At 45.2% G+C, this 14,709-nt stretch overlaps 1 protein-coding gene across 1 annotated transcript; it reads right to left on the bottom strand.

The window, feature by feature from the left end:
* Positions 1-13,208: 13,208 nt before the first annotated feature.
* On the bottom strand, positions 13,209-13,838 carry LOC123115844 (glutaredoxin-C15). Its single transcript, XM_044536922.1, has one exon. It carries the CDS (start codon positions 13,736-13,738, stop codon positions 13,424-13,426), a length of 315 nt encoding a protein of 104 aa, XP_044392857.1. The 5' UTR covers positions 13,739-13,838; the 3' UTR covers positions 13,209-13,423.
* Between the last annotated feature and the right edge of the window lie 871 nt (positions 13,839-14,709).

Here is a 14,709-nt window from a genome sequence, read left to right on the forward strand (position 1 = left end):
ATTGCTTTTGACATTAATGGGCGTACCTGAGATATATTGTTTTATTCGTTATCCATTAACAACCTTTGGGTTAGTACCTTCGGCATTATTTATTTTGATAGCTTCGGATCGATAGACCTCCTCGATAACATATGGTCCTTCCCATTTAGAGAGAAATTTTCCCGCAAAGAATTTGAAACGAGAGTTGTACAAAAGAACATATTATCCAACTTTGAACTCACGCTTTTGGATTCTTTTGTCATGCCATCTTTTAACTTTTTCTTTGAATAACTTTGCATTTTCATAAGCCTGGGTTCTTCATTCATCTAATGAGCTAATATCAAATAACCTCTTTTCACCAACAAGTCTGAAATCATAGTTGAGTTCTTTGATTGCCCAATATGCTTTATGTTCTAACTCAAGAGGCAAATGACAGCTTTTCCATAAACCATTTTATAAGGAGACATACCCATAGGATTTTTGTATGATGTTCTATAAGCCCAAAGTGCATCATCTAATTTCTTAGACCAATTCTTCCGGGACCTATTGACAGTCTTTTGTAAGATTAGTTTTATTTCTCTATTACCAAGTTCAACTTGACCACTAGACTGAGGATGATAAGGTGATGCAATTCTATAGTTAACATCATACTTAGCAAGCATTTTACGGAAAGCACCATGAATAAAGTGTGAACCACCATCAGTCATTAAATATCTAGGGACTTCAAACCTTGGGAAAATAACTTCCTTAAGCATTTTAATAGAGGTGTTGTGATCAACACTACTGGTTGGAATAGCTTCTACCCACTTAGTAACATAATCTACAACAACCAAAATATGTGTGCACCCATTAGAGGAAGGAAAAGGTCCCATGAAATCGAATCCCCAAACATCAAATGGTTGAACAGCTTACGGATATTACCTATTCTTTGACATTCATCACAAGATGAGACAAACTTACAGGCACCTTGAAGAGAGTAGGCCAATAAAAACCAGATTGCAATACCTTATGCGTGATTCTGTCTCCTGCGTGATGTCCTCCATAAGCCTCAGAGTGACATTTCCGTAGGATTTGTTCATGTTCATGCTTAGGTACACAACGTCTAATAATATCATCTACTTCTTCTTTATAAAGATGTGGGTCATCCCAAAAGTAATGTCTTAAATCATAGAAGATTTTTTTTCTTTTGTTGGTATGTGAAGCTAGGTGGTATGTATTTAGCAACAATATAATTAGCATAGTCAGCATACCAAGGTGTACTATTAGAAAGATTTATTGCAGCTAACTGTTCATCAGGAAAGCTATCATTAATAGGTTGTGGGTCATCAAGAATATTTTCAAGCCTAGACAAGTTATCAGCTACGGGGTACTCTGCTCCTTTCCTATCAGTGATATGCAAATCAAATTCTTGTAGCAGAAGAACCCACCTAATGAGTCTAGGTTTAGCATCTTTCTTTTCCATAAGATATTTTATAGCACCATGATCGGTGTGAACAATCACTTTGGAATCAACAATGTAAGATCTGAATCTATCACAAGCAAACACAACTGCTAAGAATTCTTTTTCAGTAGTAGCATAATTTCGTTGAGCACTGTCTAGAGTGTTGCTAGCATAATGAATAACATTTAATTTCTTATCAACTCTTTGTCCTAGAACAACACCAACAACATAATCACTAGCATCACACATAATCTCAAAAGGCAAGTTCCAACCAGGTGGTTGAACAACAGGTGCAGTAATTAAGGCTTTCTTTAGTGTTTCAAAGGCTTCTAAGCAATCATCATTGAACACAAAGGGAATATACTTTTGCAAAAGATTTGTAAGAGGCCTAGAAATTTTACAAAAGTCTTTGATAAACCTCCTATAGAAACAAACATGACCAAGGAAACTACGGATAACTCTGATATCTTTAGGACATGGCATTTTCTCAATTGCACCAACCTTGGCTTTGTCCACCTCAATGCCTCTTTCAGAAATTTTATGGCCCAAAACAATACCTTCGTTAACCATAAAGTGGCACTTCTCCCAATTCAAGAGAAGATTTGTTTGTTCACATCTCTGCAGAACTCGATCAAGATTGCTTAAAAAATCATCAAAAGACTTCCCATAAATAGAAAAGACATCCATGAAAACCTCAACAATCTTTTCACAAAAAGCAGAGAATATAGCGCTCAACATCTTTGAAAGGTAGCAAGTGAATTACATAAACCAAAAGGTCTATAAGCATAAGTTCCAAAAGGACAAGTAAAAGTGGTCTTTTCTTGATTAGGTTGCGAAGCAGGTATTTGTGAAAAACCAAAATATCCATCAAGGAAGCAAAAAATATGTGTGCTTAGATAATCTTTCTAACATTTGATCAATAAAAGGCAGAGGGTAATGATCTTTTCTAGTTGCTTTATTTATTTTTCTATAATCAATTACCATCCTATAGCATGTTACAATTCCTTGTGGAATAGCTCATTCTTATCATTAGGAACTACAGTAATACCTCCCTTCTTAAGGACACAATGAACATGACTTACCCATCTACTATTAGCTATAGGATAGATTATACCTACTTCCAGAAGTTTCAATATTTCCGTTCTTACCACTTCTTTCATCTTCAGATTTAACCGGTGTTGGTGATCAACAACGGGTTTAGCATCAAGTTCCGTATTAATCTTGTGTTGGCACAGAGTGGGACTAATGCCCTTAAGATCATCAAGAGTATATCCAATAGCAGCTCGGTGCTTCCTTAGAACTTTCAATAATCTATCTTCTTCATGTTCTGAAAGGTTAGCACTAATAATAACAGGATATATATTTTTCTCATCAAGATAAGCATGTTTCAAAGTGTATGACAATTGTTTTAATTCAAACACAGGATCACCTTTAGGTGGAGGAGGACCTCCTAGAGTTTCAATAGGCAAATTGTGTTTAAGCAGAAGTTGTTGTTCGAAAAAGATTCTATCTATTTCATTTCTTTCACGCATATGCAAATAATCTTCATGGTCTACAAATATTTCTCTAAAGGATCAGTAGGAGCTACAACAATAGAAGCCAGACCAATAATTTCATCCTTACTAGGCAAATCTTTCTTATGAGGTTGTCTACTAAACTTGGAACAATTAAATTCATGAGATTCATCACCAAAGCTAACACCAATAGTTTGTTTCTTACAATCTATTCTGGCATTGACGGTGTTCAAGGAAGGTCTACCAAAGATAATGGGATAAAGTCATCTTCTGGGGAGCAAAGAACAAGAAAATCAGTAGGGTATTTTATTTTCCCACACAAGACTTCAACATCTCTAAGAATCCCAATTGGTGATATAGTATCTCTATTGGAAAGTTTAATAATAACATCTATGTCCTCTATTTTAGTAGGCGCTATTTCATTCTTAATTTATTCATATAAGGAAAAAGGAATATCACTCACACTAGCACCTATGTCACATAAACCATGATAACAATCATCTCCTATCTTGACTGAGACAACATGCATGCCAACAACTAGTCTATGTTTATCCTTTTTTATCGGGTTTGGCAATTCTAGAAGCTTCATCACAGAAGTAAATAACATGCCCATCAATATTATCGACCAAGAGATCTTTAATCATAGCAACACTAGGTTCAACTCTAATTTGTTCAGCTGGTTTGGGTGTTCTAACATAACTTTTGTTGACCACAGTTGAAGCTTTAATATGTTCCTTCATCCTAACAGGGAAAGGTGGTTTTTCAATATAAGAAGTGGGAACAACTGGATCAACATTGTAAATGATAGTTTCTTCTTTAGCTTTTACAAGTTCTTTAATTTCTTCTTTAATAGGTGGGTGATATTTCAACCACTTCCCCTTAGGGAGATTAACATGAGTAGCAAAAGATTCACAAAAGGAAGCTACTATCTCAGAGTCAAGTCCATATTTAGTGCTAAACATTTGAAAAGCATCGGTATTCATAAAAGATTTAACACAATTAAACTTAGGTTCAATACCTAACTCTTTAGCTTCTCGAGTTCTCAATCTTCAGAGTTGCATTTAATTCTTCCTAAAAGATCCCACCGGAATTCAATAGTCTTCTTCATAAAAGAAATAGTACAAGAAGTATCGAGCATGGATTGATCATTACGAGAAAGTCGAGCATAAAAATTCTGAATAATAATTTCTCTTGAGAGCTCATGATTGGGGCATGAATACAACATTGACTTAAGCCTCCCCCAAGCTAGAGCAATACTTTCTCCTTCACGAGGCCAAAAATTATATATATAATTCCGATCACGATGAACTAGATGCATATGATAATTTTTTTGATGAAATTCCAATTTCAACCGATTCCAGTTCCAAGATCCAATATCATCGCATAGCCTATACCATGTCAATTCTGTTCCCTTCAAAGATAAAGGGAAAACCTTCTTCTTCGCTTCATCTCTGGGTAAACCTGCAAGCTTAAACAATCCACAAATTTCATCCACATATATCTAGTGCATATCAGGATGTTCGGTTCCATCTCCTGCATAAGGATTAGCTAGCAGTTGTTCTACCATACCCGAAGGAATTTCATATTCAATTTTTTCAGTGGGTGCAATAGATTGAGGGACAACTAATTGTGGTTCCGGTCGAGGTGAAGATACCACGAACAAACCCCTCAAAGGATTGTTTTCCATAGTAGCAAGTGACAATAAATTTCAACATGTAGTAATAATGTTTCCTTACCAATTTTCACTTACCAAAAGCGCTTCACTTCCCGGCAAACGGCGCCAGAAAATAGCCTTGATGACCCACAAGTATATGGGGTCAATTGTAGCCTTTTCGATAAGTAAGAGTGTTGAACCCAATGAGGAGCAGAAGGAAATGACAAGTGGTTTTCAGCAAGGTAATGTCTGCAAGTGCTAAAATTGTAAGTAGCGGAGTAGTTTGATAGTAAGATAATTTGTAACGAGCAAGTAACGATAGTAGTAACAAAAGTGTAGCAACGTAGCCCAATCCTTTTGAGGCAAAGGACATTCCAAAACGATCTCTTATGCTAAGCAAAGCGTTCTTGAGGGTACACGGGAATTTTATCTAGTCATTTTCATCATGTTGGCTTAATTCATGTTCGTTACTTTGATAATTTGGTATGTGGGTGGACCGGTGCTTTGGTGCGGTTCTTACTTGAACAAACCTCCTACTTATAATTAACCCCCTTGCAAGCATCCGCAACTACGAGAAAAGTATTAAGAATAAATTCTAACCATAGCATCAAACTTTTGGATCCAATCGGTCCCTTATGGATTAGCGCATAAACTAGGGTTTAAGATTCTGTCACTCTCGCAACCCATCATCTAATAACTACTCCACAATGCATTACCTTAGGCCCAAATATGGTGAAGTGTGATGTAGTTGACGTTCACATGACACCACTAAGGGAATCACAACAAACATTTCATCAAAATATCAAACACATATCAAGTTCACATGATTACTTGCAACATGATTTCTCCTGTGACCTCAAGAACAAAAGTAACTACTTACAAATGATAATCATGCTCAAGATCAGAGGGGTATTAAATAGCATAATGGATCTGAACATATAATATTCCACCAAATAAACCATATAGTAATCAACTACAAGATGTAATCAACACTACTGGTCACCCACAAGCACCAATCTATAGTTACGGTACAAAGATTGAACACAAGAGATGAACTAGGTTTGAGAGGAGTTGGTGCTATTGAAGATGTTGATGAAGATAGCCCTTGCCACGGTGGGAGAGTTGTTGGTGATGATGATGACGATGATTTCCCCCTCCGGGAGGGAAGTTATCCCGACGGAATCGCTCTGCCGGAGGGCATAAGTGCTCCTGCCCAGGTTTCGCCTCGAGACAGTGGCGCTTCATCCCGAAAGTCCTCTCCTTAATTTTTCTAGGTTAAAATGACTTATATAGCAGAAGAGGGGCACCGGAGGTGGGCCTGTGTGAGCACAACCACCAGGGTGCGCCCAGGTGGGTTGTGTCCACCTGGTGGGCCCCCTCTGGTACTTATTTGCTCCAATATTCCTCAAATATTCCATAAAAATTCCTCGTAAAGTTTCAGCTCATTTGGAGTTGTGCAGAATAGGTAGCCTGACGTAGCTTTTGCATGTCCAGATTTTCAGCTGCCAGAATTCACCCCCTTTGTGTATACCTTGCATATTATGAGAGAAAAGGCATTAGAATTACTCCAAAAAGCATTATTATACAATAAATCAACATAAATAATAGTAGGTAAACATGATGCAAAATGGATGTATCACCCGCCTCCTTCGGACCCTACCCAGGAGCCGCCCACCTCCCGCCCCCTGCCGCAGCTGCAGCTGGGGCGGAAATCCGCGGCCGCACACGGTCCCGCACTGCCGCAGTCCATGCCCAGAGTGCCTCTCTCATCCTGGGGGTCAAGCAGCCCCTCCATGGTTGCTTGATGTGAGTCCTTTTTTGGAACCTCTGCGGTTTCGGCCAAGATGGCCGACGCCGCCAACTCATCGAGTATATGCGATGAGCGAATTGAGATAGTGGCGGTCCAAGAGACCATGCGGACCAACTTCTCCCTCCAAGAATTAGAACACTTGAGCCCTCACCTCTTCGCTTGGCACTGGCTCCCTTCTAGTGGGGCCACTAGCCACTCGGAGGGCGTCCTTCTAGGTGTGAAGGATGCCACCTTCAAGATAGGTAGCATGGACCGAGGCGAATTTTACATTAGTATGGAGGTATACGAGCGGGCCATCAACTTCAAATGGGAAATAGTTGTTTATGGCCCGACTAACCACCGCCGATCCGAGTCTTTTCTTGTTGAGCTCCGTAGGAAGATATCCTCCGCCCCCCCTCTTGGTCTTGGTGGGCGGCGATTTCAACCTCATTCGTTGTGCTGCAGACAAGAGTAATAATCGGGTGAACTTCCCGCGTATGCGGCTCTTCAATGATTGCATTGCTGATCTGGGTCTTCGCGAGCTTGATAGGGTGGGCGCCAAGTTCGCCTGGACCAACCGCTAGGCTAACCCGACGATGTCGGTCCTCGACCAGGTTTTTGTGGCCTCGGAATGGGATCTCAAATGCCCTCTTTCTTCGCTCCGCGCCATTACACGCGTTGGCTCCGACCATGTCCCCCTCCTTCTCTCCTTGGAGAACGATAGACCGCCCCCTCCACCCCACTTCTGGTTCGAGTCCTTTTGGCTTAACCAGGTAGGGTTTGTCGATGCCGTTCGTGCCCGTTGGTTGGCCTCCCGTGATTCCCCTCTCCGCCCAATCTCCGCTATTGACGCCAGGAAGGTTTATGCCAAGCTCTCCCGGTAGTTTATGAAAGGCTGGGGCGCCAACCTGGGCCGCAACCTTCGTGAGCGGAAGAGGGGACTTATCGAGTCCATCCAGGCCCTAGACCTCCGGGCAGACTCTTCTGGTCTGTCCCCGGATGAGTGGCTCCTCCGGTACGACCTTGAGGACCAGCTGTCGGTGATCTACACCGACAAGGAGGCCTTTTGGTGCCAGCATGGCACCCATCATTGGGTTTTGCACTGGGATGCCAACACGGCGTACTTCCAGGCCATCGCTAATGGCCGACGTCAGCGCAGCACCACCCCCCTCCTCTGGGATGGGGAGACCCTCCTCCAGTACCCCACTGCGATTCACACCCACGTCGATGGCTTCTACAAAGCCCTATTCTCTCCCTCCCCTCGGGGAGGGTTGTCTCTGGCCCCGTCCTTTTGGGACCCTCACCAGCTCATGTCTGACGAGGAGAACACATCCCTCATGGCCCCCTTCTGTGAGGCTGAGGTTTGGGCGGCCATCAAGGGGATGAACCCCGCCCCCGCCCCTGGCCCTGACGGCCTCCCCGTGAAGTTCTTCCAAACCTTCTGGGATGTGATTAAGACAGAGGTGATGGCCCTATTTGAGGAATTCTATGTGGGTGCCATTGACATATCCCACCTCAACTATGGGATTATCACTCTCATCCCTAAGGTGGGGGAGCTTCTGACATCCCCCAGTTTCGGCCGATCACGGTGATCAACGTGATATTTCGTATTCCGGCGAAGGGGTATGCCAATAACGTGACCCTGTTAGCTGATCGCATCACCCATCCTAATCAAACGACCTTCATACACGACCGCTTTATCTTGGATGGAGTCTTAGTCTTCCATGAGGTTCTGCACGAGGTGCGCACTAGGTGACAGCGTGCGGTCTTCTTGAAGATCGACTTCCACAAAGCTTATGACACCGTCTCCTGGGCCGTCTTGCGGGAAGTGCTCCTTCGCAAAGGCTTTGAGGACCGGTGGGTCACCCGGGTTATGCAGATGGTCTTGTCTAGTCGGACCACACTTAACATCAATGGGGAGATCGGCCCCTACTTCCCCACTTTCTATGGGGTTAGACAGGGCGACCCCTTCTCCTTGTTCCTGTTCAACATGGTGGTCGACGCCCTTGTTGCCATCCTCGATAAGGCTAAGGCGATCGACCATATTCACGGGATTGTTCCCCATTTGGTGGGTGGGGGAGGGGTATCCCTCCTGCTGACACCATCGTCATGGTGGAGGGCTCTGAGGGTGACATTGCCAATCTTTAGTTCCTCCTCCTATGATTCCAGCAGATGTCTGGGCTTAAAATCAACTTCGATAAGAGTGAAGTTATGATCCTTGGATATTCTCTTGAGGAGTCCCAGCTCATTGTAGACCGCCTCAACTGCCAGCTTGGGTCCTTCCCCGCATCTTACCTGGGGGTTCCCATTAGTGATTCACGACTCTCCTTCGTGGAACTACGGCCTAAGGTGACTAATTAAGCTCCAACACCGGATCGAGCCATGACAGGGCAGATGGTTGTCCAAGGCAGCCAGGACCGTGCTCATCAACTCCTCGCTGTCCAGCCTCCTCTTATTCCTGACGAGCTTTTATAGTCTCCATCAGACCTTTCACCACGAGATTGCCTAGTAACATTTCTAGATTCTACTGGGCGGGCGAGGGAGACAAGCAGAAATACCATATGGTCAACTGGCCCGACATCTGCAAGCCTTGCGACCAGGGTGGTCTAGGGATCATGTTGTCCAAATGCATGAACATCGCCTTGCTGACCAGATGGCTCTGGAGGATTGCCAATGGTGATGGTGGTCTTTGGCTTGACATCATTAGAAACAAATACCTTCAGGGCCAGCCGCTCGCCTTTTGTCAATGCTCCAGAGGGTCGCAGTTCTGGCAGTCTATCATTCAGCTGCTTCCGGTCCTCCATATTGGCTCGTCCATCTTGATCTGTTCCTGTTCTGCTACGTTGTTCTGGTACGATAGGTGGGCGGGTGAAGTCCCATTTGCCGCCCGATTCCCGGACTTATTCTCCGTCGCGATGGAGCCTAGGATCTCTGTCGAGGTCGCCCTTTCGGATCTAGGGCGCCTCACGTTCCGTCGCCCCTTCGGTCCCCCAGATGTTGCTGCCTAGGATGAGATGCTCGAGTGCATCTCCCTCCACACCCCCAACGTTGACACAGTCTGGGATCGCATATCTTGACGCCTGGAGCCCTCGGGACATTTCTCCACTAGGTCCCTGTACCAGGCCATCGCCCCATCGATGGCCCCGGCGGCTATCATTGTTGTCTGGGCCATCAAACTGCCGCTCAAGATCAAGATATTCTTGTGGCAATGGATTAGGGGTCGGGTACCTTCTGGGGTGGAGGTGCTCAAACGTAATGGCCCTGGAGACGGGATGTGTCCCCTCGGTGGTACGGTGGAAGACTCAAACCACATATTCTTTGCATGTGTTATGGCCCAATTCCTTTGGAGTTGTTTTCGCGAAGTCGTTGGCGGTCATTGGTGACACACCAACGTCCTCGACCTCTTCGCGGAAATTCAGTCCATCACTCCATCAGCCCGCCACATTAGGTGCCCCTCCGTTGGATTGCTCGTGTGGACGCTCTGGAATGTCCGCAATAAGCTTGTCCAGCATGTTCCCCTTCGATGTGCAACTGACGTTGTCTTTAAAATGTGTGGTTTCCTGGAGCTCTGGCGGCCGCTTAGCCGCCCTTCCGACCGGGACGCCATCAACACCATCATCGCCGACCTCTGCTCGATGGCGCTTCAACTGTCACCGCTGCTTTCGCCGCCTCCTCCTGAGCCTGATTAGCCTGCGTTGGCTGCCCCACCCTGTGTCGGGTCTGGGCATGTGTGTCTTTTAGGGCTTGTTGAGTTGTGCCCTCAGCAGTACCCCCGTACTTGTGTTGTGTGCTACTTTGTGTGTGTGTGTGTGTGTGTTGTGTGTGTGTGTGTGTGCCTGGGGTGAACCTTGCTTCGATGTCGTGCTCTGGCGGTTTGCTTTATATATAAAGCGGGGCGAAAGCCTTTTTTGGTAAAGTGTCCTTACCAGACCCCTTTTACATGCACTGCCACAACATGGAAACCACATACAGCTAGGAGGTCATCTTAGATTACCTGTTCCCGTTCTTTATTGTCAATCATCCACATAAGGACACCTTTCTAGTGCCATACTGCAAGAAATAAGTCGTTAGAGTTCACTCATTTATTTCGAAACATATAAATGACCTTGTGGTTTCATCTCATCAATGCTAATTACTTCATTTTTGGCGCAGCGAACAACATTGGAACGTAATCGCACTATTATGGACACAAGGCTTGGATTATTTCTCCGATTCAAAGAGACACCCTAAAAAGCTAAGGACTAGATTGAAGAAGGTTCTAAATGATGCTCTAGCCAAGTGTAAGATCTTCAAAGAGACAATAACCGAGCATTCAGAATTCAATTTCTTCACTAGCGCTTGTTGCTATCAAGAAACAAATGTCAAAACCTCACATAGGTCTGGCTACTATGCCATGGCTATCATGGACGGCTTTTTGAAGAAAGAAAATATTTGCGAAATCATAGACAGATCATCAAGTGGCCCGATGAGATGAATAGAGACATGGACATAACGAAATTATTAATGGAGCATGGGCGCCTCCAAAAGGTGTTGGCGATGTTCTAGATGATGATGGGAAGTTCCACTGCCAGCCAGAATGAGATGAAGAAGGACTTCACCGAGTCTAAGACATGTTGTGGTAATCGATTCCGAGTGATACACTGCTTCAAAACATCTTGATTCGTTGTTCATTGTATGAGTTGAGACATGCATGTTTATTTGTTGCCCTACACTTCTTATACTATATGTTTGCTTCATTAATACTCTTAATTATTGTAACACTGTTGTAATATGATTGTTTGAATGTGGATGATTGTTTGAATGCTAAGACAATATTCTATATATATGTAATGCAATGGGATGATCGAGTGCAAAATACTGCTCAACCGCCATTAAAATGCTGCCACGACAGCAAAATAACGCTATCGCGGCAGCAATTTCTCTATATGCCGACATCACTACCAGTGGCGGGCAAAAAAGGTCCTTGCCACTGCTGCTACACACAACAATGGCGGGCAGAGACAAAGCAGTTGCGGGCACAGACAAATGCATCACTCGGTAGCTACAATAGTTGTGACGGGCGTTAACGCTCGCCCGCCACTACTGTACTTCCATTAGTGGCGGGTCCTCGCCCATCAGGGCCCACCACTGATGCTATCCTAGCAGTGGCGGGTGGCCCTAATAGCCTGGCCCGCCACTGCTAGGCTTTTTGCACCCGTCACTGTTGGGCATTCCTGCGGTAGTGACAAATACACTAATTAGAACTGAGCCATGTCTAACCACAAAACTGACTTCTCAAGCCCACACACTACGGTAGGGCTGGAAAAAAAGCTTGAACCTCGTGAGCTAAACGAGTAGGTCATGACTCAGCTCGAATCGACTCGTACTCGAAGAATAACAAGTCAAGCCAAGCTTTAGTTTAAGATCATTTATATACCGAGTTAAACGAGCCGATCTCACGAGTACCTGTGTGACTCGTTAGGCTCGGTAAAAGAGATCAGCCATGCACCCCGCATCCTAGGCGCACAACACAAGGCCCAGCCACACAAGGCACCTTAAGAATATGATAAAAATGATTACTTGCAAATGTAAAGTGTACATATTAAACATGTACAATGTTTAGAAACAATGTTCATTGTTATCATATTTGTAAGGTTTTATGTTCATATCCTTAACGAGCTTAACAATCTAAACGAGCCAGCTCGCAAGTTATACGAGTCGAGCTAATCTTGGATTTGAGATCGTTATAATAACGAGTCGAGTCAAGATAGCTCGTTAATGAAATGAGCTTTTGCGAGTTGAGCCGAGCTGGATCCACTCGGCTCGAATTCCAGCCGTACACTAGGGTAACGTGGCATGTGTATGTGGATATGATGCTGAGGTGGACCGGGTCCCACATATCAGCTCCATCTTTTCCCCCCTCTTCTTCTTCCTCCTACCCGAGCAGCCCACCCCCGCCGCCCCTCCTGCTCCCAGCCGCCATGGGCAGCACCCGCCGCCGCATGCCATGACCATGGGGATCCCCCGATGTCGCGCGCCATGGCCATGGGGAGCTGCCGCCGCCCCCTCCTGCTCCCAGCCACCATGGGCAGCAGTCGTCGCGCAGAGCCATGGCCATGGGGAGCCCCTCGACGTGGCCAACAACAGCGGTAGCGGGCAGCAGCAGCCAAGGCCGCAATGGCCACGACCGGTGCCGCCACGACCAGCCACCACCTTGGCCGCAACAACCATGACCGGTGCCGCCACGATCGGCCACCACCACGGCCGGCGCACACAGGGACCTGATTGGTTTTTTTTGAAAACATAACAGGGACCTGATTGTTCTCTTTTTAATACTTACAGGGACTTGATTGCGTATTTTCCACATAGATGTGCCACATTGGTCCAACATGTGGGTCCAACTCGTCAGTTTTGTGCTTAATCACGGCTCAGCTTCGAATCAGTGAGATTTGTTACTCACTTGCCACGGAATTGGTGGTGATTTGTGGTCTTTGGTAAAAGTGGTGGAACCTGTTACCCTGGGCATAAATGTGATGGTTTTAAGCAATTTACTCTGAGGTGTCATATGGCAGGAACTCGCTAAAAATGTGATTTGTGAGTGTTGTTCTTTCGCCTAGTGTTTTATCGTGGAACTCAGCAAATGTTATTTTGCGGGCGACGTTTAGAATTCAGTAATGAATTTGGAGACTTTTGCCGACCGGTTTAGGGAGAAAAGGAATTGAAAAAAAACGTCGACGTTTAGAGAGATTGACCACTGTCGTGGTGGTTAGCGAACGAGTTCATTATTTGTGAATGGTTTCAAAACGCAAACTCGGTGCTGAAAAGGGTGCAATGGCAAAAAAACATGTCCACTTCATATAAATATACGCAGCTTTGTCATTCCCTTATCATAGCGGCCAAAACTTCTGGTGCTCCCGTCTTCTTTTTACGTACTCATGTGAGGATGGTTTAGTAGGCAAAATACAAACCGAACCTCTCTACGCGCGCATGCATGCAGTGTAAAATTTTGATTACTAACGGTACTTATACGCGGGAGTTAACTTGATGCTGCTCTCAGCCTCTCAGGCTCAGAGCCAGATCGCCCCGGCGGCCTTGAGCATGGGCACCAGCTTCCCACCGAGGTGGAGCGACATGACCCTGTCGGTGGAACCGACGAGCTTGCCGCCGATGAAGACGGCCGGGACGGCCGGCGTGCGGCCCAGGCGACGGGCGAGGTCGCGCTCCATGTCACGGCCCCGGGGGTCCTTGTCCAGCTCGTGCACGGCCGCGCAAACGCCGAGGCCCGAGAAGAGGGTCGTCACTGTGTAGCTCATTGGGCAGTCGTTGCTCGGCGTGAAGATCACCACCGCCTTCTCCGTCGATAGCCTCGTCACCCTCTCCATATTTTCTCGTCGATCTTCTTGATGGATTGTGAAAGGAGCTAGTTGGAAAGCTAGTGTTTTTCTCTGAGAAAGAAAGCTAGTGTTACTTAGTGGTTTTGCCTTGTGCGTGATGTGTTTAGAGTATGGTGCGAGGCCCTCCTTTTATAGAGCATGAGAGCGCATCAGAGAGAGAGAGAGAGAGAGAGAGAGAGAGAGAGAGAGAGAGAGAGAGAGAGAGAGAGAGAGAGAGAGAGAGACGAGGCGAGGCGAGGCGAGCGAGAGGCGGGTGGCATAAGAATCCTCGACGTGTGCATAGCACGCTCAAAAGTGACCACCGTGGGGGGTATCTCTGTCACTTGTCATATGACTATTAGTATAACAATGGCTCATTGCCATATGCAACAAAAAAAATTAGGGATAAAAAGCTCCCCGGGTCCATTTTCATTACGGAAATAATACTTACATAATGCTCAGAATTCAGAAATTACATGGATAAAACCTATTTCCAGGGAAAAGAAACAAGACTTGAATTTAGACCTGACCCATTAACAGAAATGCTAGCTCATCTCTTCCACCGCTCTTCCTCCTTCCATCTACCGCATGCATGCAGCCCTAGTGCTACCAGGTAGCTTACACGACCGAAAGCTAGGCTCCACTAATCTTCTTGCTTGGAAGATACATTATTGTCTTCTTCCGAATTTCTTTTCTCCTTCAAATGGACATTTTAGTTCTTGATGTAAATCTCAGATAATGATAGCATAGGTGTCCCACCTGTTTCATTTTTTTTAGAAAAGGAGGATGAACCCCGGCCTCTGCATCTAGGCGATGCATACGGCCACTTTATTAGTTATTCTCACAAAATCTTACAAAGTAATACTACAGTAAGACTAAAGCCACCGTCTAAGCAACAAATTGTCGCTACACCTATCCAGTTGATGAAGGGGCGCAGATAGCCTGGGCCTAATACCAAACAGACATCGCAGCCAAACCTA

Source organism: Triticum aestivum, chromosome 5B, assembly GCF_018294505.1.
Source record: "Triticum aestivum cultivar Chinese Spring chromosome 5B, IWGSC CS RefSeq v2.1, whole genome shotgun sequence".
NCBI classification, from domain to species: Eukaryota; Viridiplantae; Streptophyta; class Magnoliopsida; order Poales; family Poaceae; genus Triticum; species Triticum aestivum.